This window comes from Perca flavescens, chromosome 11, assembly GCF_004354835.1.
Source record: "Perca flavescens isolate YP-PL-M2 chromosome 11, PFLA_1.0, whole genome shotgun sequence".
Taxonomy (NCBI): Eukaryota; Metazoa; Chordata; class Actinopteri; order Perciformes; family Percidae; genus Perca; species Perca flavescens.
In genome coordinates, this window is record NC_041341.1 from 26,752,173 (window position 1) to 26,779,092 (window position 26,920).

Below are 26,920 nucleotides of genomic sequence, written 5' to 3' on the forward strand. Positions count from 1 at the left end.
GGCCAAATAATTTCTAATAAGGGAAGAAGTTCCACTCTCCTGATACTTCCCCATTCTGAACTGGTTGCAGTTCCTCTGGTTTCACTATAGAAACTCACGGGCCCTCTATGGAACTCTATGGGACTCTATGGAGCTATACCCCTCAAAATCCAATTTCCTCAGGATATAATTTTTTTGTCTAGTAATTTGAATATTTGCATTTAAAGGGAAGCAAAAAAATATACACTGCTAGTCGCTTTTGTTCTAAAAAGCCTTTTGAAATATTAATGACGTCATACACATATCGTAGAGATACTGCTTTATATGCAGTTCTGATAACTTCCTTTGTTCTCTCTCAAGGCATCAAACATACACGCTAGAAAGAGGTTTGCTAATGTTTTAAAGACCATGCCGAAATATTCACTCTGTCATTCTGGTTCCACTTTGGATGCTGTCAAACAGGATCTCTGGCGTAATCAGTCCTTCACTGACCAATCAGCATTCATTAGCAGAATGGTAGCGTGTTATGGGCAACAACGACTCAACCTGTAAAGAAATCGAGAAAGGGCGCAGTACTACGTTCATTCAACTTTGAACCTATAATCCATGTTGAACTTGCAAAAACTACAATCAAATCTGAGATTTCTCAACAGCAATCAGGTGAAAATTTGTATCTAAAGCTCCATAGAGTCCCATTCATTTTGCATTCTCCTCACAGCACCCCAGTGGAACTCTGATGGAACTGCAACCAAATTCGCTACAATGGGGCTAAACAGGGGGAGTTAAAAGCTTTCCGTGAACAGGCTTTGACTGGGCCCAAGAGACAACCCTGACAGGACATTAATACACTGCATCAATAATAGTGCTTTTCCCTGACTGGTCACTGGAAGTGAGAATGTCATTCTCTGCGACAACATTTTGATTAGCGTGGCCTTTATACCAGAGTAACTAGGATTAACCTTACGTCTCCATTGTGCAACCAAACATTGAAACTAGTATCAAACTAACTAATTTCACTGTATCATTTAATGACTTTAGACCCTAACCTAAGAGAGACTTACACATAGCTGGTGCAACAGGCTGCAGATGTTTCACTAGCCTTGCCTATGAACCAGATGAATCTAAAAAGCTCATGTTCTATTTGCTTTGGCAAATCGTCTGGTCCCCTTATTGGTCAGTATTTAACAAACTTGACAATACATTTTTGCAAAACAATTAACTGAACTTAAAAGCTTTTCTCGATTGCCGTAATTCTGACAGGATATGGCAAAAGTATACTAAATGGCAATACTCATTCACAAACATGATGTTTCAAATGTCACCGGCTGCTTGGTTCCTGTACTCCTGCTTCCTCTGTCTAGTTTTCATGTTAAACTGTATATTCTAGGTGTTTTTAAAGATTACATCTTCAGTAGAAACCAATGATGGGAGGGCCACAGACTGGAAGTCAAAGTATGAAGAGACTAACACATTGTTGTTTTGGTCTTTTCATGTTGAGATTTAGGCGCTACATAATGTAATATTATAATTACAGCCTTATTGTTTAAAGGAAAGAGCTGGGGTTGGTTGTGTGTCAGAAATCCATCTGGATGTAGATGAGCTCCTTCCTCTTTAGTGGCCCTCATTCAGGTGCAGACACACCCAGGTTATAATAATCCAGCTCAATGTTCTCCTGCATGCCCAGGTTCTGTCCCCTGCTAGCCTGGAGAAACATGACAGAACACAAATGGGACTTCTTGCATCAACCTCTCTTCAGCTCAATAAACACAGACTGCGTGCTTCATTTCAGTCAGGGGTCCAAACAACAGACATTGTGTCAGTACCTTACAGTAAAGATAAAGGGCAGCATTCACCAACAGCAGAGTCAGCGGCAGGGGCCGCTCTGATGATAAGTGTCGGATCTGATCAAACACATGGACATCCCATCACATCACACAACATCATGAGTCTAACACATAGACAGAATAAAACGTCCAACAGATCCTATTAAACACAACCTAAAATCTAAAATTACATCAACATGGATACTTATTTCTTAAACATACTAAACTTTATATGTAGGCTACTTTATATTTTAGTTTGTGCATATGTATGCACCTGATCTGAGAGCTCAGGATTAGAATAAATGTATCATGTATTTAGATGTAATTGCCTGATTTACACCAGTTATTTAGTATTTTTAAATTTGTGGGTTATTGATAAGATAGCATATTTTGATAAATATTGATAACTAGCATATTTCAAAGATTATAATTTTGTTTACTTTAGAGAATTAATGACCAGAAGTATAGATGTTTTTTATGATTTTTTCGCCTGGAAAGTTTGATTTCCTGTTGACCTCTGGGTAATCGCATGAGAGAGGTGATGATAAAACTAAAGTTATTGAGCAGAGCAGTGAGTTGTCAGAAACCATTTTGCCTAACGTTTAATGTGTATTTTATAAAGCTACATATGACTGTGAACTGTTTTCCTGATTATTAAGCTCCGACGAGTGTGCCAAACTTACTGCTAATAACTTCCGAACAAAGCGTGGTTTCTTTGGACTGTGAAAAAGTGATAAACAGTCAACAAGTTAGCTTTATTGTGCTAGATACAACAAATATGCAAAGCTGATGCACATTTGTCATCAACCACAGTGACAGCAAGTGCAATTTAAAACAGTTAAACTGAAATAATGAATGGATTAGCCATGCTGTTTCAATCCGCAAGAGAGAGATACTGTACAAGAAAAAAACTTTCTAGGCAAGGAGGATGGATTATACAGGCACAGGGAGAAGGATACAACCTGTTTTTTTGTTACATCCTTGGTGTGACAATGCTTTTATCCTGGTAACCAAACATGCTCTATCCTACAGTATACAGTGCTGTTGCCATTTATACACTTTGTATAAGTTTAGTTACTAGTTGACATGTGTAACACAAAGTGTCATTCCAGAAACATGTTGTCAGCTCATCATTTTCATTCAGTTTGGACAAATCATGTTTTCCAAACCTGTAAACAGTCAGCTTACCTATGATAGTGAGAGAGAGCAGACGGCTCTCAGAGGAGAAGTTATGAGATAAAACAGAGACGTGATAAACACAGCTGTAGCTTCCTTGGTGGGCAGGCTCTGCAGCAGGAAACAGGAAGTGGGCCGAGTGATTGACAGCAGGCATGGTGTAATTGTGTGCCGAGTTGGAAGAGGTAAAGGTGAGCTGAAAGGAGCCTCCTGGGTACTGTGGCTGAATGAAGCAGCTGATGTTGAAGATGGAGCCCCTGAACACCCGAAACCCTTGCTGCTGGGCCTCGGAGTCCCCGTCCAAGGAGATGTTGGGTGGAAACAGTAGGTCTGTAAACAGAGAGATGAATGGCTGAAGCAGGTCTGTTACAGGTTCATCACCAAACATCCAAAGCAAGAGTTGGGCCCCAGACAACACACACAGAGGGAGTGTGACTAATTCTCTGCTCAGGACGCCATTACTCCATTATATCTTTACATAGCAAATATATTGTTTACTGCTATATTAATGTTCTGAATGTCATATACAGAACCTTTTACATTTTGAATGATCTCCTCCTTTAGCCACCCTCACTCTTCTTTCTGTTCTCCTCCATGCTGCTTTCAGGTGTATCCCACTTGTTTCCCCACCTTTCTGACGTCACACCTCAGTTGGTCTATATTCAGGTGCCGCCGCAAATTCCGCCTCTTGTCCCTCATTTCGGACGGATGTCCCACACATTCCACTTTCTTTGTTTTGTTTTGGATTTATGAGGACTATGGTTAACTGCTCCCCAGATCTCTACAGGGTAAATACAGACAGCTAGCTAGACTGTCTGTCCAATCTGAGTTTTCTGTTGCACAACTAAAACCTTTGAATGTACACATGTTCCAGCGAAACAAGTTCCTTTCCAAGGCTATTTTGCACAGGAAACGTTGTTCTGTCTGGCGCTAAGCGTCGTCTAAGACGATTGCTCCTCCGCAGCGCTATGGAGGAATGTCTGGCAATGCAAGACTACACCTGAGTTGACCGCGCTCCAGGAACAACTCGGAAAAACCATTACATGTAACAGGGTGGGGGACTCTAGCCAAGTTTGCAATTGTTGGCAATACTAGTTGATAACAACACATTATGTACTAGCCTATTTTGTGTGTACAAACACCATCGTAACATGTTTACAGATAGAAAATGGATGTTACTGTGCGTACAACTGATTGAAAACCTGTGAACAGTCAGCTTACCTGAGACAGTGAGAGAGAGCAGACGGCTCTCGGAGGAGAAGTTATGAGATAAAACAGAGACGTGATAAACACAGCTGTAATTTCCGTGGTGGACAGCCTTTGCAGCAGGAAACAGGAAGTGGGCAGAGTGATTAACAGCTGGTTGGGTGTAGTTGTGTGCTGAGTTTAAGGAGGTGAAGGTGAGCTGGAAGGAGCCTCCTGGGTACTGTGGCTGAATGGAACAGCTGACGTTGAAGGTGGAGCCCCTGAACACCCGAAAGCTTTGCTGCTGGGCCTCAGAGGCCCCGTCCATGGACGAGGACACAGAGATGTTAGGCTGAAACAGATCTGTAAACACAGAGGATTTGTCCTAAATCATGCACTCACTACTTGTTATAGTCTGCTATTGTAGTGCTGTCTGAATGTATAGTGAGAATTGTTATACCCTTTAAAGTGGACTCAAAGTATCCTACAATTCATCACAGGGCAAAATAACAGATGGACGAGAGGAGAGAGAGCAGCGCGGCTGCAACCTATTGTAATAATGTAAGTAATTTCTGTTTCATTTGTGATGATATGTTGAAGTTTGTTTTAATAGTTTATGTAATAAATTACGGCACTATGGCAAAAGTGCCATTAGCAGCGCAAATAAGTTCAAACTAGATGTGGTACTTTTTTCAAATTCATAAATATTATAAATATTTATAATGTAAAGGCCTAGCATCATTGATTTTGATATTGATAACGTTTTGCAAGAGCAGCTGTCTCAGTTTTCTTGTTTCTTTTAAATTAAAATATTTAAATGATCGTGAGAGCACAGAAAGATTGACATTAATTGGTGTGGCATTTCCACAGAGCTCTGAATGCTCTAAAGAGTATTACTACGTTTTTTCCGATGTATTCGTTTTTCTCTGAGTGCAGGAATACGATGTTTAATGTGAGCATAGCAGCGCATCACAACACAAATGGCCACACTATGCTTTGTATTCATTCATTTGGTAATTCATTTGTTAAATAATTTGTATTTATTAGTTTGAATGGTATGCAACTCTGCCTACCCGATGCCCCGCAGGCGTATGCCGGCGTGTTAATGGTGCGGACCCACAGAGAGATGATTGGCTGAAACAGCGTTCAGTCTGAAAACGTGTACACCGTTTTGCTTCAGTTTCCGGGTTGAACAAAATGTTTCCCGGAAAGCTGTTCTACTGCCTTTGAGATAAGTTTTATTTTGTTTGGTGGGTGTGTCAGTGGTATCACCAATCAGCGGCAACGTGTATATATACCCAAACCACTGACTGTCACAGTGACAGGAAGGAGCACAATTGAAACCTTACTGTCATAGAGGATGTCACGGATGGGCTGACCTGAGCAGGTGAGATTCAGGGCGATGTGAAAGTGCCATGGTGTTACACAGTCTCTCAGAACAGTTCCAGACTGAACACAGTCAGAGCTGACCCTCCACATATCTCTGTATGAAGACCCTCTTTCCCATCTGCAGAAACAGCAGAGCCACAGTCCAGTTGTTTACAGATGGCAGCTGCTGTATCTGAGGTGATGTCATAGTTAATCACTGGTCTCCAGTCCAGATGTTTCAGCTCCACTATTCCTGCACAGTGACTGTCTCCTCCCACCAACCTAACAGGCTCTGAAAAAAAAAGAGTCTTCATTAAAATAATGTCATTTTCAGGAGAACAGGAATTAACCAAATCAAAGCTGCAGCTCCTCTTCTACCTGAGCAGGTGAGTCCAACTACTTTGCCAGGTGAGCAGGTGACGTTTCTTTCTGAGCCTGAGCTTCCACAGTCCAGGAGAGCAGACTCCTGGCCTCCACACTGGAACTCTTTGGTCCACATTGGGGCTTCCACTTCTCCATAGTGCACCCCCTGAAGGACTGAAGGAGCCCCACAGCCGAGCTCCCTACAGACCACCTCTGCATCCTGCTGGTCAAAGTCAGCTTCACACACCGAGGACCACCGCTGGGGAGACTTGTTAGTCTTCACCTCCAGTCTGCCTGAGCACAGACTAGTCCCATTCACTAGCCTGACAGATTCTGGAGAGATGACAGAAGATAAAATAGAGAGAGATAAAGACTTACAAACATAAAAACCTAGCTGACCTTCAATTTCCTGATGTTCACCTTACAGACGGAACTGAATTTATTGTAATTTGCCTCAAAATCCCTGGGGCTGTTTTTCTCCTTTTTTGGAAGTTGGGTGTGGATATACTGCACAGCCCCCAGCTGAGCTAAGCTGCTCAAAGTTGTGACTAGTAGGTCATTGGTGCCTGTTACGCTGGCAACCAAAGAACCTGCTGGTAGAAACAAGAAAGCTGTCAAACTGAAGGAGGAGTTCTTTCAGGCTAGTTGGTGGTTGGCCAAGGGGACTCCTTATGACTCCTTCATAAACAGATATATATCTTGGTGCATTCAGCACCTGATTTACTGAGACAGCAGCTCATCAAAGCTGGAGATAGTCTGCTGCCATTCTAGCTGGTGCATGTGTGTCAACCTGAGAACATACAGTAACTATCATAGATTATGTCAAAGATGATGTCACTGATGGGCTTACCTGAACAGTTGAGATCCACAATGGTGGACGAGGAATCTAATCTTGCACACTCCTCAGAGCAGATCCAGACTGAACACAGTCATATTTGATCTTCCACACAGATCTGTCTGAGGACTCTTCTCTCCATCCTACAGAAACAGCAGAGCCACAGTCCAACTCTTTACAGGCAACCGCTGCTTTCTTCAGGTTCCAGTGAGTGTCACTCACTTGTTTCCAGTCTCCCTGATGTTTCAGCTCCAGTGATCCTGCACAGCGGCTATCTCCTCCCACCAACCTGACAGACTCTGAGCAGAAAGTCAGGAGTGAAGAAGTTAATTAAATTAAGAAAAGATTAAACTAAAAGTTGACTGCTGATTCTGCTTTATTGATCCACGAAAAAAGACAGAACCCCCAAGAAAGCAGCCGGAACGGAGTTAGTCTCTCCCTTCTTCTTTTCTTTTTTTAATTTACCTGTTGAGTTGTGTTTTCCTTCAGCCTGGAGTCCTAAAGAGAAAATCAGAAGATAAACATCAGCATAAAGCAGCATGATTGGAGCACAGCCAGGTTTCTCTGGTCTCAGAACTTTGGGGCCATTATGGTACCAGAACTAGGGCTGCACAATATTTTGTTTCATCGCTACATCGCAATGTGCAAATGTGCGATAGTCACATCGCAGGACGTGCAATATTAACGCTAGAACTTTTTTGCTGCTTGATAGAGAAATGTTCAATGTTCTCCTTAACATGATTGTTACCAGTCAACACTACCCCCTTGAGTCAGGTGGCCATGTGGGCAACGTGTGTATGTGACGTAACGTTAGTGGTTTGTTATGGGAAGTGAGGTTCTCCCGTGTAGAAAAGTACCGTAAGCGGTAGCTGCCGCTGACACAGTGATGAACATGCTTTTCCATGGGCAGTGAACCTACAGTAGGCAGTGTTTTACGTTCACTGCAAAGACAATATAAATCACCTGATTAATGCATCGTTTTAAGCTAATATAGTTGGCCTTAAGAATCAAGGGGTCTGTCCCAACTAAGTTACGGTAACCTTCATCTACAACAGAAGTCTATGTCTGATATAACGTAATTTACACTGATTTAAGTGTTCTTAGATACACAGTTTGTTGCTAGTGCATGACATGCAGGGTCTGCATGCACAGCGAACCACCGATTACAATCAGTGTTGATCAATTTATCAGTCAAACAAAGCAGGCCCTGCTAGGCGACAAAAACCTGAAATTTAGAGGAAGAAACATGCCTACAAGAAACAATAATAAATACAATAAGAATATAAATTTAAGCTGCAGTATAATGATGCCAATGATAAAGGAGCTATAGCCTACTAATAATTATGAATGTTATAGGAATCACCAGTGGTTAATATAGTTACAAAGTGAACTAAAAGCAGCACCTATAAACTTACAGTGCACAATGATATTAGCTGTAGCTGTTACCAATGAGTAGGCTACATGGGGTGTTGAATAAATCACGAGGTGGTTAAATGCACATAACCTACAGAGCACAAAAACTGAGATTCACTTCACAATAACCTCCTACACTATATTATAAAAGTTAAAACGCAACCACGACTACATGTGCGTCTGCCCTGTTTCTGATACCGGCGGCAGAAATTTGGCCATGGCGGGCCGCCACTTCCAAATCAACATAGAGGAAACACTCTATTATATGAATACAATGGTGTCATATGAATCAACCAGTGTATTCAATTACTAAGTGCTTACTTGCTTTGGTGTTTGTAAAGCATTAAAGTTCAACATAGAATGGTTCACAAAAGAAAAGTTCCCTTTTTATATTCTATGTAGATGCACTCCCCTACAAAATTACCCTAGTTCAGAATAATTTATTTCCAAATAGAGCTATTTATGTCATCTTGTTAAAATTTGTCTTTTTTTCATATCGCAATATATATCGCAGGAAAGAAATTATCAAAACAAAAATGTCAGTTTTTTCTAATATTGTGTAGCCCTAACCACAACTGTGACACATACCACTATATTGATGAGGACTGGCGGGTTAAATCAGCCGTCCTACACACATCTAGGAGGGCCTGAAATAAATATAACGATACTATGATGTTTGGATTAAGATTTATATAGAATGATGTTCTGATTCAAATATATTATCTGTAGCAATTGTGTCATAATATATCTGCTACTCCTGACAATACATCAAACTGAAAGCAAAATGGCATCATGTTTCCACATTTCTGTGTTGTTTGACTTTAATTTGTTCTTCATAACGCTGCAGGATGTCTTTGCTTTGCTGCTTCCTTTATTCATAACAACTCATATTGTATTGGTTTTATTTTGAAATTGGTCTGAAGCTGTGAATCACTTCCCCAGTTGATTACTTACATTAAGACAATAATTTTTTGTATTACAAGTTCTGAAATTGTATGTTTAAATAGGCAAATATCAATTTATAAATTACCTTTATTTCAACTCGTGAGACACTGAGGTTGCCCTCATTTACAGTGACGACAAGCAAGAGGAACACAAAACACAAACAAGCATAATTAAAATGTATAGGGACAGAGATAAAAAAAAAATAAAATAAATCGAAATGTGGTAGTTCAGGAACCGGTATCAAAGTCACAGTATTGGTACCGGTATCTGAACAGTGAAAAAAAACAAATTTTGAAATGAAGGAATGACATGTTGTATAAATCAGGCTATACATGATTAGGGCTGGGTATTGTTAAAAGAAATTTTATACCAATACCGTGACTACGATACTGAGTCCCAAACGATACTTTTATTGATACCAATTTTATCAAACAAAAAGAAATACAACATTACACATTATGGCACAAATCTTTTTATTTATTTTTCAGCTCCTACTATGTGAGGCCTGTCTCTGTGCCTAAAGTAGAGTTTTTTCTGCGTGTCTCTGACGTGTAATCACAAACATTATTAGATCTTCGTAGAAGCATGCTGAATGCTTATTGGCTCACTGACGCTGATGAGATTTACTCCTTAGGTATTGAAATTTGGTATTGAATGATGAGGCATTTTCGATACTCAATACTCAATACGGCAATGTATAGCTGCACAAGTTTTGGATGGACTCCAGGAAGAATAGCTGTGGCTATGGCCCAGCTAATGGAGATCCCAATAAATCAAATCAAATACTAAGGAGGCAATTCGGTTGGTGCCTTTAAAAGTTTTGAATTCGGCAGCTCTATAAATGATATACAAACAAAACCTTCTGCAAAAACCTTCAGAATATAGGAATGAAACTGGAAACATTGGTGTATGTACTACTGAAGTGGAGATATCTGGTTTATAATATGAAAACAAAACCTTTTAAAGATGTGTTTTTTTTCAATACATTTTGAAGACGTTACAGCTGAATAGGGATTACAACTTTAACTAATGGATATCACCATGACACTTCCCCCCGTTGATTATTTACACTAAATGTTTTTGTTTTACACGGTCTTTGAAATGTTGTTTAAATATGCAAATGAGGCATTATGAAATGCTAACATTTGGTGAATTTAGGAAATACAGAAACAGAGACAAAGTGTAGTAAAATAACTATTTTCCACTTGTCTGAAAGAAGACTCTGCTTAATAGCCCAAAATCTCTAAACTGACCAGTGCATGAAAAACCTATGTTTTTGTCTGTAGTGTCTTGCCTTAAAGCAGAGCCTTACCTGAGCTCAACAGCAACAGCAGCAACAGGTGATCCATGTCCAGGTAGACCCTCTTTCTGTCTGTCTGTCTCCAATATGTGCTGCCCTTAATGTATATCTGCACACAGGAAGAGGTGGAGCTTCACCAGAATATCCCTCCCTCAGGTACATTTCCACTTCTCCATTTATTTTGTTGTCGTTCTCCACCTGACTGACTGACTGACTGACTGAGTGAACAGCCAAATGAAATGCAACTGGGGGAACAGTTACGCCATGGTGGTGCACTAGTTCTTTCAGATGACAATAGGACTGGGCATTTGCAGTTGAGTTAATACTTTTCTAAGATCTCCAAAAAGCAACCAATTGAACGAGTGCAAAAGACACAAAACAGTCCTATTACAGCAGATGATACAGAACACCCCTCCCCTTCCCCCCAATACTAACAACTTTAATAAAAAGTATTTTCCTTTGTGTACCCTTGTGTAACACTGCAGTCCAGGGGAACACAAATGCAATACAGTAGTTCACAATGATAACATTACATTTCAGAGACTCTGTAATACAAAACATAATTGTCTTAATTTAAAGAATCAACTGGGGTTTCATGGTGGTAAATTTTACTTACATATTCCCCTGTGGTGTCTTCAAAATGTATGGAATTTTAAAATCCACCTCTTGAAAGGTTTTGTTCTCATACTCTAAGCCATACATCTTCACTTCAGTAGCACATATGCAACAATGTTTCCAGTTTTATTCCTATCTATATTCTGAAGTTTTTTGCAGAGGGGTTTTTAGGGCTGTGCAATTAATCAAATTTTAATCACAATTACAATGTTGCACCAAAGGTTAATGAGTAATCGTGTTAAATAATCATGATTTCAATATTGACCAAAATAATTGTGATAATGATTTTTCCACAGTCGAGAAACCCTATGTGCTTGTTCATATATCAACTATAGCCTGATTTATACATGTTATTCCTAAAAACATGGAGAAAATGTGTTTTGAAGAAAATTTGGCAGACGTGATAGACAGATGGTTCATCCAATCACCTGCCAGGTATTTTTTGAAAGTGCCTGCCCTTTCTTTAAACAGTTTCCAATGACAGCTTCTTGGATGCTGTGTTACAAACTATCTGGCTCATCAGGTTAAACTTCCACCGTGTGGCTGTAAATAGAACGGTCATATGCGTCATTTTGTGAGTCTTTGGAACTCAACCTATAATGTTGTTTAGGTATGAGAATGTGTTGCTAAATCACAAATAAACACACCAACACCTCAGCGGGAAGCTGCCACAGTGTCTTATTATGAGTGAATGTATAGCTTCATCCTGTTGGTTTCTGTGTGTCTGTGGCAGTTAAACTTGTGCCTCGATATAAGACGCTGAAGGGGAAAGCAGCGGTTGGGAATGAGAATGGGCTGCACCCAGTGGCGGCTGCTGGTCATTTAAAGAGGGGAAGCTCATTTTTGGTCTACATCATACAAATTGTCCATTTATTTATGTTAATATTATAATATATATAATAGTAATGCAATACTTTAATTATATAATAATAATAATAAATAATATAATTATTATAATAATTTATAATATCAATGGGAAGGTTTCATCAAGAGGAATGGCCAGCAGTACATTTTCTTTGTCACAGCACAGCCAGCTAACTTTGTCATACCAGGAAAGCTGAACATACCTGTTACTTTGCCCTGTCTTTTGCACTAAATCAATCTGAAGTGTTGATCTAACCCTGTTGTTTAATTCTAAGTTTCTCCTCATAAGGAAGACTTTCAAATGGCTTCACCAAAATCAGGTCGACAATATTAGCATTGTCTGCCATCGTGTCCAGTTTGCTAGCTGGCTAGTTCACCCCTACAACACTAGCCTAGCCTACTGTATGAATGAATGAATGAACAAACGATCTAACAAAATGATATCAAACTCGAAGGATGAAACGTGGGAATTAGGTTAAACTGAAACAAGGAATGTGGTGTATAATTGTATGAAATGTATGATGAAAATTGGCTATCAATTTCATCAAGCAAATACCAAGAAACAGGTTGCAGCAGTTTGTCTTTCAACTAGACTTGTAAAATCTGCGATGGGACTGAGCTGAGCTCTTCGGCGACTTTTTATAATACAAAATTGCTGTCAATCAAAAGGAGATACAGTCCTTCAACAGACCCTCCAATCATCACGCAGAAGCCCAGCGTCTAGGCCAGCCCACTGCTCCATTGACCCCCAGAGACGCTGAGCGTCCGTGGGCGGGACATAATCGCAACATTTATCCAATGACCTTCTAGTTTCAAAGCACTGAAAAAAACTGCTCAAAGCAGCCCCTTTGAAGTCAACGGACGCTAGGCTTCAACGGGGAAATGCACTGAGACGCTACGGGAATGTATGAGACGGAAATCGAGTCAGCCAATTCTTCCCTTGCAGTCTTAAAGAAATCGCCACTGGCTGCACCGCATTGCTAACCTGACTCCGCCAGATGGATTGCTTCGCATTTGCTCGGCATATCCATCTGGGAACTTTCCGTTGGAGAACTTTTGGGAAGGGGCGGAATACTGGTTATTTGATTGGATGAACCATCTGTCTATCACCTATGTTGGTGATAGACGGGCCAAATCAACCAATCAGATCCCCAAAGCGTATGAAAATACAACCACAAGCCCGCCCCTGCTGCTGCAGGCAAAGCATAGCTCGTAAGCTCAGCATGCAAGCAACATGTCGGTAAAGGAGATTTGCCTTTTGTGTAACAAGAATTTAGGAATAAAAGGCACCATTTCAGGTTCCCGGACCATATTCCAAAAGAAGGATCCAAGGGAAAAAAAGCATTAGCGAGCGGCTAACAGAATTAGGGCTACCGCTGGCTGATAATACTGGTTAGCTGATTGGATAAACCATCGGTCTATCACCACCTAACCCACCTCAAAACCAACGCTGATTGGCCCGGTCGTTTGGCTAACGGCTCCAAATTTTCTCTATCTCAAGATGCCAGACTGATCTGCGAGTGGAAAACTGGAGCTCGCGAGATCAGGACGGTCTCACGAGGCTACCGCACTGCACACCCTGCACGCTGTTGTTGGCTGGGGGTTACATACCAATGTAGGGCCCAAAGGCTCTTTGCTGTCGCCCATAAACATCCATAAAAAGAAAAGAGAGCAGGTCTATACATTGTTTTTAGGATAACACTGCATTTTATACTGTTCAAACTTAAAATAGCATTAGTGTTGAGGTTGTTAGTTTTCAATAAACAATCTTCTTACACTTAAATGAATAATATGACTCTCTGATTAACTGTGGTACTGAATTCCACTGACGCTCTAAAGGCTAAATGCAGTTTTTCCCCCCTAGCTGCACTTTGAGTCACTCTGTTTGCGGTAGATTTGAAGTTAATGAACCCAGACAGAAGAGGAAGAGTTGACCCGTGCTTAACCTTATAAAGTAGACAGACATTTATGTATCTGATGAGGTTTTCCTAGCTAAGCAGATTATATTTGATCAACTTTATTGTCCACCTCAGTGGAAAATTTTCTTCGGCTTTTACATCAAAAATACATACAATGCAAATAACATAACACACTATTTAAAAAGTATACAATATACGGTACAATAGTGCAAATGGGCATGTAGCAGCAAATTAGTTATATAATTAATAAAAGAGAGTACATCTTATAAAAGTGTTTCATGATGCAGTCATTCTTCAAATTCACGTACAGAAGGTAGTGATTAAAACTGGTTTTGAGACTCTTTGTCACTGCTTGCATCTTTGTTAAATTGTTTTATTAAAGAAGATTAACCTGCAAACCCCAGAGGTAAACCTTTTAACATATCTCACAGGTGCTTTATTCTATCACTCCAGTGTTTCATGACTTCATCAATCAATTTATTCCTAATGACTATAAATCATTAGCCTAGAAATCTAGACTCCCACTAGTGGCAGCAAATTTATTTGGCAGCCAGGGGGGAGTCTAGGCACTCTCCGTTGACTTTCAAGCTGCAAAAACCAAATTTTGGTCAGGCCAATCACATTGTGTATAGAGTTGGTGGGCGGGGCTTATGGCTGCTGCTGCTGGGAACAGCGGACTTCTGGAAGACTTGGAGTTAAGCTTTTCTTTGATCAATGAACAGCACAGAAATCATTCTTAAAAAAGGAAGATGTGTTCGGGGTTTTGCCGACCGGATACGGCAAAAGTTTAATCTATCAACTAGCTCCGCTACCTTCTTCGTTGCTCTGCCTGGTTGTAGCACTATCCTATTACGTGCAGAGTGAATTTGAAAGACAACCGTTTATCCCGCCCCTCGGATCGAGCTCCGTCAATGGTGAGTTCCCAGACCCTACATCTGGGGGTCTCATGTGGGTCTGGCTTGTCAGGCTAATAAATCATTGTTTTCTGTTTTAATTAGTGCTTTTTGCAAAAAGCACTCAATTCGCAGTTGGGTGAAGTTTTAATATATGTAACTATTTACTTAGTTCATGTTTGCCATGGGAACACACTATCAGAATGAGACATGAAAATTGTAAAATCTAAATTAAAATTACAATTATTCAACCTTTATTTTGACCAAGGTCTCTCTCTACTTTTGTATTGAAAGACAAAATAAAAATTGTTTTTTTCTTGTAAATTATTTTATAGTAGTTGCTTTCACCATATTAATAGATCACAAATAATGTTCACTTGAAATGACTGAAAACGATGATACCAGAATCAAAGGATGATAAATAAGCTTTTAAAGTGGATTGTATTTTGGGATAAAAGCTGAATCCTATATTAAACAAAGGTATTTATTTTCATTTTACACATAATGCAAATTAACCGTAACTTTCCTAAATTAATAAAAATCTATTTTCACATGACTTGTATTACATAATTAATGTTCTGAGAAGAAATAACATTTTGCTCTGATGGTTTCTTACAGTACTTTATTATTGGTAGGATGAAGGTTAAACACTCTGTAGCAGATTCTCTGAACTGCATTTCTGTGAAACTGATAAACCTTTTATTTGGTAAGAAGTTTGCTGACAGATTACAGATTATAGGACTGTGGTTTCTGTTAGCATGATAGCCAGGCAGGTTGAGCCATTATTAATGCGTTAGTATAATTAGTATGTTGAGTGCGGGAGGCAAACATCAGGAAATATCAAGAGGTGTGAGCTGCAAGGTCTCATTGTCGTTGCACATATTAGAGGTGATGAAATTAAGAAAAAATTTAATGCATCAAATCAAGAGCAAGCATTAGCAGTGGCTATTGCGACAGTGGCAAGAAAAAACTCCCTTTTAGGAAGAAACCTCGGCAGACCCAGACTCTTGGTAGGCGGTGTCTGACGGGCCGGTTGGGTGCGTGATGAACAGTGGTGATAATAGTCACATTAGAAGTCACAGTGACTTCGAAGGTTATCGTGGAAGTTCATGTCATAGCAGGGCACATTGTGTCATACTGAGTAGTGCAGTCTCCTATACCGGATCCTGACTACTCTGTGCATAGGAACATCACAGCAGGGCGTTGCGGGATGTAACGTGGCACTGCAGAGCATGGGTGGATGCTGCGGATGCAGCAGGACGCAGCAGGATGCGGCCGGGAAATGCAGAGAAAGAAGAAGAAACAATATTCTGTTATGTTTTGCACATTCAGGAAGTGCCATGTGCTCAGTGCAGTAGTTTTATGTATCCAATTTATTTAGTATTAGAGCACAGCAGAATGTTTTGTTTTTGAAGCTTGAAAAGGTATTAATTAAATATCCTATATGGCTTTAATAGAAAAATTTATTTGACGCATCGTGATGCATCCTATCGAGTCGGGAGATCAATAAAGATTCACACCTCTAGCAAATATCCCATTAACATTGAGTAAAAGGGCCAAAACTGGTCGCTGACTATAGCGCTTCTACCCCAATTATAGCGCCCCCTAAAGGTCGATCATCACCAAATCTGGTATAGAGCCGCAGAGTGGCATGTCGATCCAAAATCTCAAGTTTTGTGATGATAGCATTTACTTCGGCAGAGATATTGCCATTGCAAATTTCCCATTTAAATTGAGTTATTTGCCAAAACGCATCTACGTTCATTATAGAACCCCCTAATGGCCAATCCTCACCACATTTGGTACAGAACCTCGGAGTGGGATGTCAAATAATAATACCAACTTCTGCTCTGATACCTATTCATTTGGCTGAGACATGCTAAAGTTTGTGTTTTGTAGCTAGCTACGAAATTTAGTTTGGTCGTAAATTGCGCATAGTTTTACGTAGCAAAATTCAACAGTCAACGGTCAAGTTGGTTTTGCGCATTGCGCAATATTGGGTAAATACTTCTTAGCGGAAATGGGCATGGCCTATATCAACAGATTCAGCTCGATTAAAGGAACACGTGGATGTAAGGTTTTCTAATAAGCAATGTGTAATGTGGGAGTTATAGGCCAAAACATGTTTTACGTCATTATAGCGCCACCTAGTGGTCCATATATGTAATTTTTGGTATGTTAGATCCATGAGCCGTTGTACATCTACACTGTAAATTTAAAGTTGCTCACATTAGTGTAAGTGGTGAATCCAAACCTGGGTCCCATAGGCCACGCCCACTTTGACCAATCAGTAGCCCACTGCAGGCATGGCCTAAGGAGTGGGCCTTGATGGTACCCTCAAAATTTCGTAAAAATCGGATGAGCCATTCATGAGAGATAAACTTTTTGTACTTTTAGCACCTCCTACTGGCAATTTTCGTAAAAAAGATTTTGGAGGCCCAGAGGGTCATGGCAAACAAGAATCAAAAGTTTGGCTTTGATAGCATCTATTTTGGCCGAGATATGGCAAAGTTTGTGTTTTCATAACTAGCCGCACAAATTTGTTTGTGCGTAATTTGTGCAATTTTCATCCAATAAAATTTTTCATTATAGCTTTTTGTCAGGTCGGTCTGGAGATGCTACGTACCAAGTTCCGTGCAGATCGCTCTTACGGTCTCGGAGGAGTTAGAAAAAGTATGTTTACGATAAAGCTTGATTTTTTGCGCATAAAAGTATAAGCGTAAATGGGCGTGGCTTATATCGGGAGATTCAGCTGAATTTAGGGAACGTGTGGATATGTGTATTTGACTAACAGTAACCCCCCCCCCCCCCCCCCACCCTCGGTCGCACCGCCGTTTTCAAATCTCCCAGATTTTGAAAACCAAATGTTGGCAGGTAGGGTGTCCTCTGCTAGAAATCCATTGTATGCTTGCTAACGTTACTGTTTGGTGATGCTACACCTGTATTGCAAATGCGTTTGATGGATCCAAACAATAGTGTGTTATTGTCATTTTTGTATTAAAAAATGCTCCCCATGCTTTAATTGCGGTTATATAAAATAACCGTGATTATGTAAATAAATTGCAGTTAGACAATTATTTAATAATTGTTACAAGCCTACACCCAAGCCCTGTATTTACTTCTTTTTAACATCTGTATATCCTCAGCTTGCAAAACATGCAAAACCATATCATTCATTGTAAAATGCTATCTATACAGATTATCTGGCAGTTGTGTGTCAATTGCACAACTGTCTTTTCTCAAAACCTGTATCTGGCCCTGAACATGCAGTAGCCTATAAATGTGTGTGCTCACTCGAGCAGAGTCTGATCTGTTGCTCAAGGATTCTTATCTGGGATTTGCAAGTCATACACATGAATCAAAGAATTGGGGTCATACTTAACCATTTTTCATCGGCGGCATGGTCTGCAATGACACAGAGACACCCCTTCTAATTTAATTTTCTTGCCTAATGCTAAAATAACATGATGTATTTTTCATCTACAGTCTGTTTAAATCATTTGTTTGAATCTGGTGGTCTGAGCTGAGTAAATGCTGTGTCAGTGTCTTCTGTCCATGTCACCTTGTCAGTCAGTCTCAGTCCATGGTCATATAGACAAGAGTTCTCATGCTGTTATAGGCAGATACAAGAGTCAAACCACGCGTTAAAAGGCACCAGAATACAGGAAATTATCTACTCTGTTAAAAATGTGCCCCTAATAAATTGTCCCACCAACATTTGAAATGCTTCTTACAGCTATATATTTACTCCTGTTCTGTACTGAAGTACATTGTTTTTCATTGTATCACAAAGTGCTTTATATAACTAAATATACAAAAATAAGAAGCAGCAGTTAACTCGGATATAGTCTGGATTATTTTCAAACCAATTTTTTAGTGTGACTTTTCACAAATGTTTTGACATTTTCATACCTTTTCATCTTACAGACACGGCAGGATTTTCCGAAAGGATAATACACAAACTAACTAAGTTTAACTAAACATTTAACCCTTGTGTTGTCTTCCCGTCGACCATGCACTTGTTGTCCTCCCGGATCAAAATGAAAAATGAACACCTTTTTGACGCTTTTTCTGACATTTATATTCCTTTCTTCTTTCTTTTTTTTCTATGTTTTTGTCGCTTTTTTAAACATTTTTGATGCTTTTGTTACCCAACCACCAAGCACCACTAACACGTAAGCTATTACCTCTAGGTTTACACTTATTTTGGAATTAATGGACAATAATCCTTATTTGTAGGAAATGATACCTAATTTTTGAGTTAAAAAAGCAGAAATTATGAAATATTTAGACTAATATTAGAGGAACGTATGTTGATGGATAATCAGAGAGTCAAAGTTTAGTCCGAATACAGTTTAAAAACTTTCAATTTTTTTTAAATGCTAAAACTTGAATAAAACATACAAAATTCAGTAAAGGAAGTGATCATGATTTGTACGTGTGAAGAGCTTTGTATGGAATCCATCTAATTTTTGGGTAATTTTTATAAAAAAAAAGAAATAAAAAAAAACATATTTCTGATTTTGACATTTTGAAAATGGGTGAAATTGGACCCAAGGACAACATGAGGGTTAAAAATGTAATAAGATTCCTGTAAACACTGATAGGGCTGATTTCACAACCGCCAATGGAATACACCATAGGAATCTGACAGCAGAGTTGCAGTTGGCTCTGTCAGGCAAATCCAAAGTTCATATTTTCAAGAGTTACTCAATAAAAGCAAATATAAGGACAGCCAGCCAGCCTGTGTAAGGAGAGAGTAACTCTACAACTTAAGAGTTGTAGATATTCAAGGTAATTGTTGAATACTTATAACAATGCATGATTGATGCTTACCATGGGAGTAAAAGTTATTTTTTAGTTGTTTTTTCAAGGATAAATCATTGCAATGATTCATTTTCCAACTGCTGTGTGGAATGCATTGCAGGAATCAGTCATGGCTGCAGAATCAAAGCAGACTTGTTATGAGGGCAGTTCTGTCCAAAGCTTTCAGTTCTACCTGGAACATTCGGGAGAGCATGAGGCCATTCTCCAGTGTGTTCACAACATCCTGCCAGGAGAATTTAAAAGGTACAAGAAAAAAGTGCTACACTGTACTTGTTTTTTAATCTTTTAACTATTTATAATACTCACACAGACTTACTATGGGTTGTGGGTGCCTTTTTTGTCTTTTTGTGCAGTTTGAAGACATAGAGATCATTTAGCTCATTGACTTAGTTCTTACTTCATGACTTCTTTTTGGAAAAAAGTTGAAAAATGTAAATTCAAAGGGAGATGATATTGCCTATAATTTCATTCAAGTACAACACTGGCAGTAGTGCTGCAGTAACAGATACATTAAGGGCCCTTGTGTTGGTCAAAACTCAAAATGGTCAACATTTTCCAACTCTGATATGATTTTTGTTGTTGATGGCTTTTTGAATGATTAAATGAATTTGAATATTGTACAGATTTTAGGGCACTCTGTACAGTGTACAGAGTAATGATGGATTCTTACTAGGATGTACTGTACTTTCTCATTTGATGAATGTAAAGTCCTTTTACATTACATTACATGTCATTTAGCTGACGCTTTTATCCAAAGCGACTTACAATTAAGTGCTTTCAACTGTGAAGGTTCAAACTCCAGACAACAAGTAGTACAAGTACAAGTACATTAGCTTTAAATAAGCAAAGCTACAAAGAGACATATGAAAGTGCAGGTTCAAGAATTTTATTTTTATTTTTTTATTTTTTTTATCCGAGGTGTAGTCGGAAGAGATGTGTTTTTAGCCTTCGGCGGAAGATGTGTAGGCTTTCGGCCATCCTGATGTCGATAGGGAGCTCAGTCCACCATTTGGGAGCCAGGACAGTGAACAGTCGGGATTTTGTTGAGTGATTAGTTCTTCCTCGCTGTGAGGGGGCAGCAAGCAGTTTGGCTGATGCAGAGCAAAGTGGGCGGGTTGGAGTATATGGTTTGACCATGTCCTGGATGTAAGCTGGGGCTGATGTGTTCGTGGCCCTGTATGTAAGTACTAGTGTCTTGAAGCGGATGCGGGCAGCAATTGGTAACCAGTGAAGAGAGCGGAGGAGCGGTGTAGTGTGAGAGAACTTGGTTGAAGTTTGAGGTTGAAGACAAGCCGTACTGCTGCGTTGTGAATGAGCTGCAGGGGTCGGATGGCACATGCAGGCAGGCCAATCAGGAGGGAGTTGCAGTAGTCTAGATGTAAGATGACTAGAGCCTGAACCAGAACCTGAACCGCCTTCTGCGTTAGAAGGGGACGTATCCTTCTGATGTTATGCAGCATGTATCTACACGATTGGGTAGTTGCAGCAATGTTGGCAGTATAGTAGAGTTGGTCATAAAGTGTCACACCCAGATTTCTAGCAGTCTGGGCGGGGACTACCACAGAGTTGTCAATTGTTATAGTCAGGTCTTCGGTAGGAGAGCCCTTCCCTGGAAGGAAAATGAGCTCAATCTAGGTCAAGGTTGAGTTTCAGATGGTGTGTGGACATCCAAGAAGAAATGTCAGTCAGACAGGGCGAGAGACGTGCTGCTACTTGAGTTTCAGACTCCAGAAAGGAGAGAATTAGTTGGTCATCTACGTAGCTGTGATAAGAAAAGCCGTGCGACTGAATGACAGACCCAAAAGAGTTGGTGTACAGGGAAATAGAGGAGGGGACCCAGGACTGATCCCTGAGGAACCCCAGTTTTGAGTGGGCAAGGTTCTGAGCTAGATCCAACCTCCAAGTTACTCGGTAGGTTCGGTCTGCCAGGTAAGATGTGAGCAATGACAGCGCAGAGCCTGAGACACCCAGATTCTGGAGTGTCGAAATGAGGATCTGGTGGTTCACTGTGTCAAAGGCAGCAGAAAGGTCCAGAAGGATGATGATGGAAGAGAGAGAGGTTGTTCTAGCAATGTGAAGCTCCTCAGTGACAGCAAGGAGGGCAGTTTCTGTTGAGTGACCAGCCTTGAAGCCAGACTGGTGGGGATCAAGAAGGTTGTTCTGATGGAGATAGGCAGAGAGTTGATTATATATGGCACGCTCAAGAGTTTTAGATAGAAATGGAAGAAGGGAGACGGGTCTATAGTTATTTACCTCAGAGGAGTCGAGTGTTGGTTTTTTGAGTAGTGGGGTCACTCTTGCTTCTTTGAGGGCATCAGGGAAACAGACAGTTGACAAGGAGATGTTAATGAGATGGGTGAGGAAAGGAAGAAGGTCAAGAGCAATAGACTGGAGAAGGTGAGAAGGGATAGGATCAAGGGGACAGGTGGTTGGGCAGGCAGAGGTAATCAAAGTAAGAATTTGATTTGGAGATAGAGGGGTGAAAGAGGATAGAGTACTGGATGTGATGGATGCCAAAGTGATGTCAGGAGGTGTGGTGGAGAATGAAGAGTGTATGTTATCTATCTTTTTTACAAAGTAGTTGACAAAGTGGGTTGGTAGGAGGGAGGATGTGGACTGGGGGAATCTAGGAGGTTAGAGAAGATGGAAAAAAAGTTTTTGGGGGTTCGAGAAAGAGGATTCAATTTTGGTTTGATAAAAAGAGCTTTTTGCTGCAGAAATAGAGGCAGCAAAGGAGGAAAGAAGAGACTGATAGGTAAGCAGATCATCTGGGTGTTTAGATTTCCACCATTTCCTCTTTCTATACAGCAGCAGGATTGATATGTGCTTTCCATATAAGTCTCTAACTATAATTACTAAGTGGTGTGCATTATTAGACTTAAGGGGTGAGATACTATTTTTTTTTAAATGTTTTATATTGTTTTTCTTAAAAAGAATGCAGAATGTTTTAAAGTAAAAAATATCAGCAATCAGGCCAATAAACTGCCAAATTATTGGTATTAATCAACATCATAATGAAACCTATTTTAGTTATTACATAAACATTGTGTTACCTTTAATACAGTACTTTTACACCTTACCACTTGTTTTGACTTTTTTTACACACAAAGTTACAAAACTGCAATTTATTGTGTTTATGTTTCTGTTACTCTGTGTCAGAAATACTGATAGTGATTCTGGATATGGGATAGGATACGTCATAATGTAACCTTTCAATAGAGCCCTGAATGATGAATGTAATTTCAAGTGTTTAAGGGTAGAAGTCTTTTTAGTAGTAGGTATGTGACCATCGTTACCAAGGGTCCTTTTAGGGTCACCAAATGTCCGTTTTCGGAAACGCCTAGACATATACCCATACAAAAAATCTCATACATTTTATGAGAGATATTGTTATGAGATTTCAACTGGGACTAGGTCAGACTTCTTGCTACAGCCCCATTGTGTTTTCAGGCTAATAAGCTCCAGCAATAATCATCTACAGGCATTTTTCTATAAAAAGAATTCAGGCGGACATAAAATCATTATTTTCCAGTATATTCAAACTTCTATTACTCAAAGCCAATAGCACTTACAGTGATCCTAACTGCTGGAGAAGAAGCCTGAGAGTGTTACCCTTCAAAAGAAACCATAAACATGCATGTAGAAGAAATGGTTCAAGAACAGCTTCCAATTTACTTTGGGTATGCCTTGGATAGGCGTTTTTTGGCTAATTTTACAGGAGTGTTAAGGAGTTAAGTGCTAATTGGGTAATACATGGCATTTATTTTTCTATTTTTTATTTTCCATCTCTCATGCAGAATTGGAGCAGGTAAAAGCAGTCTGGATGTTCTTGGTGTTGGAAGCGGTGGAGGTATGTGATGAGAACTGGTGACTGTTTGAACACATGTTGTGGTTTGTAGAAGTAGTTTTGGCTAAGTTACTAACTGTAGTGCGTGAAGGTAAAGATCAAGAGCAAAAGATTGCATTATTATGTGATCTATGTGTTAAAATAAGCATTTTTTTTAAAGACCAGAGGGAAATATACTGTTTCATGATTTAAAAAAAAATAACCAGTGAATTTGACTTAATTTTCCACAAAAGTCAGATTTGCTGTAATCAAGAACTATGCAAATCTACATATAGTAAATGTCCTATTTATATACAGGATGTACGGAGTTTATCAATGTATCAAAGCTGCCCATATGAACATTGATTCAGTTTTTTGTTGCTGTAATCATTCCTTCTGTTCATACTAACTAAAGAGATGTGCTTTCAGTGTAAGTGATGTGAAAAAATACATTCAAAGGCAGCTAATATGACTTATGCATCCAAACTTGCAGTCTTTTTTTTTTTACAAAGTTCCCTCTTTGTGTTACTCTGTTACTGTAGTTCAGCAAGGAAACACTAACTGGGCAAACACAAGGAGGAATTGTGTCCTAAAAAGACTGTAACTCTGATATGACTGAGTCAGACTACTTAATCCTCATACACATTTATTCCTAACAAATACCTTTTGGTGCATGAGATTTTTACGTTGAAACAGCATTACACTGAGGCAGTAGGATTTCAAAGTCTAAAGACTTCCTGTTTTATTCCAGGGGAAATTGATGCCCAGATGCTCACTCTACTACAGTCTACATTTCCTGCTGTCCCGATTACTGCTGACATTGTAGAGGGCAGCTCTCAGCTCACAGACAACTTCAAAGGTATCAACAATTTAGAACTCCACACAGTAATACAGTATGTTTTTGTGTCATAAATTCTAGATTTGTATTTTTCTTGATCAACAATTCAGAATGCCACACAGTGAAAGGTTGTTTTATCACTTTTAGATTTGTATTTTTTCTTTGTCTTCTTCACCTGATCATAATCTGCAATTAGGTCATTAGGTTTGTTATATAAAATGTTGTCATAAACTGTTTTGTGTTTATTTAGCTTTCTCTGTTTCTTTATGTCCAACTTTTAGCTTTGGTAGCAAAGACCACCAACCTTCAGACGATCCCATTTGCTTGGTATATCATGCACAGTGAGGACTATGAGAGGCAAGTCAAAGAAAAAGGAGACATAAAGACTTTTGACTTCATACACATGATTCAGGTATTATAAGTTTGCTTTTTGGACATTCAATTTAAAAATTATGACATGACAAGTTGATTTTGGGTTCACTTTCTGGCCTTTGAACTTTGCATGTTCGCTCCATGTTGTCCTGGGTTAAAGTGAGGCAGATTTAAGATTACTGTGAACTGTTGGTAGAATGTCAGTCTTACTTTGTGTATGCAATGACATTTATTTAACTCCCAACTAAGTAAGTAAGTTAGTAAGTAAGTACATTTTATTTATACAGCGCTTTTCACAGACAAGGTCACAAAGTGCTTTACAATGTGCATAGACAATAAAACATGGTAAAAATAGTCAATAGAATAAGTCCTCACTCAGCTGCTGCTTGAATTCATTGTGGAGCAAATCAGCAGAACCTTTTCTGCCAAACAAAAGTGGACAAGATCAGTGTTATAAATAATCATATATACTGTATCCTCTGACATAGCCTAAATCTCCATGACACAGCTACAGTGACTAGAAGACACTTCAAACTGTAGGTTTGAGTGGATGCAAACTTCAATCCAAAAGGTTAAATTAAAGGTTCCCCACAACTCTCTCCTTAACAGATGATCTACTATGTGGATAACCTCGCTGACACCATCAAGTTCTACCATAGCCTTCTGAAGAACAATGGCAGGCTTATGATCATCAATGAAGCAGGTAAGTAGAACTAAGTTTTCCATACTGCTTTTTGTCCTTCTTCCTCTTAACCTGTGTCTTAACTAAAAAGTAAAGACATGGATCACTCTGTTTGCCAATATATTTCTTCTGGAATTAATGTATTTAATCTCACAATATGCAGCTAACGGTGGCTGGGACACCCTGTGGAAGACATACAAGAAGGATCTCTGTGTCGACACCATCCAAGAATACCGCTCATCAGGAGAGGTAATTGCCTGCCTGAAGAACCAGGGTCTGAAATATGAGGAGCACGTGATTCCCAACAGCTTCGACATCACTGAGTGCTTCAATCCAAGCAGCCAGACTGGTAAACGTCTGCTGAATTACATGACAGCGAACGATAACTTCTACCAGTCTTTCTCCCCAGAGATCAGAGCAGGCATGTTAGAACTTCTCAGAAACAAGTGCAGCACTGAAAAAGATGGCAGGGTATTATTTAACAGTAATATGAACTGCATACTTGTTTATGCTTGAGTATGTACTGTACAGTCTTGACTTTACTTTACCTTGCCATATGCTGAAGTGCAGCATATTTGCTAAAATCAAGTTTACCATGTGCTGTTGCATTCACCTCATTTACTCAGTATGTTTACCAAAATGATAAATACCAGTTGCTATTGGCTGATTAAAATCACTTCCACATTACACACATCACATTACACAACACATCACACATCATCGGGAAAATCCAGTAGCATTTGAGTAACCTTGGAAACCTTTTCAGTTTGTTAACTAAAGAGATATTTCAAGTTTAATATCATCTGTAAATGAGTGTAATTAATTAAATCAAATTCTATCACATGAGAAGATTTGCTTTGTATTTATCTTTTTTCCATCCAAACTTGTCCAATACAACAACTGAGTTGCCAGTTAGAGTAAATTGGTGGAATAATGTGTCATTTTGATGATGGATTGATGCCACTCTCTGGTCTTGTCTTGTACAGTAAATAGGAAGCTTAAGCAGCAGCTGGTTAGCTTAGCTCAGCATACAGACTGGAAGCAGGGGGAAGTCTGGCTCTTTCCAAAGGTAATCAAATCCACATATACCAGCATCTCCAAAGCTTACTTATTTACACTTTATAATTTGTTTGTCTGCACAAAAACCGAAGCATGAAAACAGCATGTGTTTTAGCAGGGTGTTATGTGCCGGACTATTTCTATCTTCATTTCTTCCAGTAAATTTACTACACCCACTGTTTAAAATGTCTTAAAGAATATAGTCATGTAATTCATTTAAAAATAAAGACTGCTGTTTTTTTTTGTTTACAAATATGCTTATAGATGCCTAATGTCATTAGAAAGAGCTAGATTATTCATAAAAAATAACCTTTTTAAAACTTGAGCTTCCCCATGACGCTGTTCACCATAAGGCCAGCAGATGGTACTACATGTCTGAGAATACAGCTGACGCTGTATCTGTGCTCCATTGCAGTAAATCCAGTAGATGGCACACTGACTTTACATGTACAGTAGATATGGCATTACAGCCAAGGGTGACAACACTAACGTTAATCAAACATAACCAAAAACAGTAAGCCTAATGTGTGAAAAAAGTAACACATTTGGAGCCACTTGTTATCCTCCTGTACTTTCACTTCCCACTCAGCCGACTAACACATAGACATTTCTAACAATGGCATAAACACAAAATCACG

At 39.4% G+C, this 26,920-nt stretch overlaps 1 protein-coding gene and 1 pseudogene across 1 annotated transcript; one reads left to right on the top strand and one right to left on the bottom strand.

Moving 5' to 3' along the window:
• Positions 1 to 1,919: 1,919 nt before the first annotated feature.
• On the bottom strand, positions 1,920 to 10,441 carry LOC114563676 (scavenger receptor cysteine-rich type 1 protein M130-like; annotated as a pseudogene).
• An 8,969-nt stretch (positions 10,442 to 19,410) lies between these two features.
• LOC114564657 (histamine N-methyltransferase) lies at positions 19,411 to 25,967 on the top strand. Its single transcript, XM_028592135.1, has 7 exons — positions 19,411 to 19,472; positions 19,606 to 19,748; positions 23,303 to 23,355; positions 24,083 to 24,190; positions 24,451 to 24,581; positions 25,151 to 25,244; positions 25,387 to 25,967. Exons 2-7 carry the CDS (start codon positions 19,615 to 19,617, stop codon positions 25,737 to 25,739), a joined length of 873 nt encoding a protein of 290 aa, XP_028447936.1. The 5' UTR covers positions 19,411 to 19,472; positions 19,606 to 19,614; the 3' UTR covers positions 25,740 to 25,967.
• Positions 25,968 to 26,920: the final 953 nt, after the last annotated feature.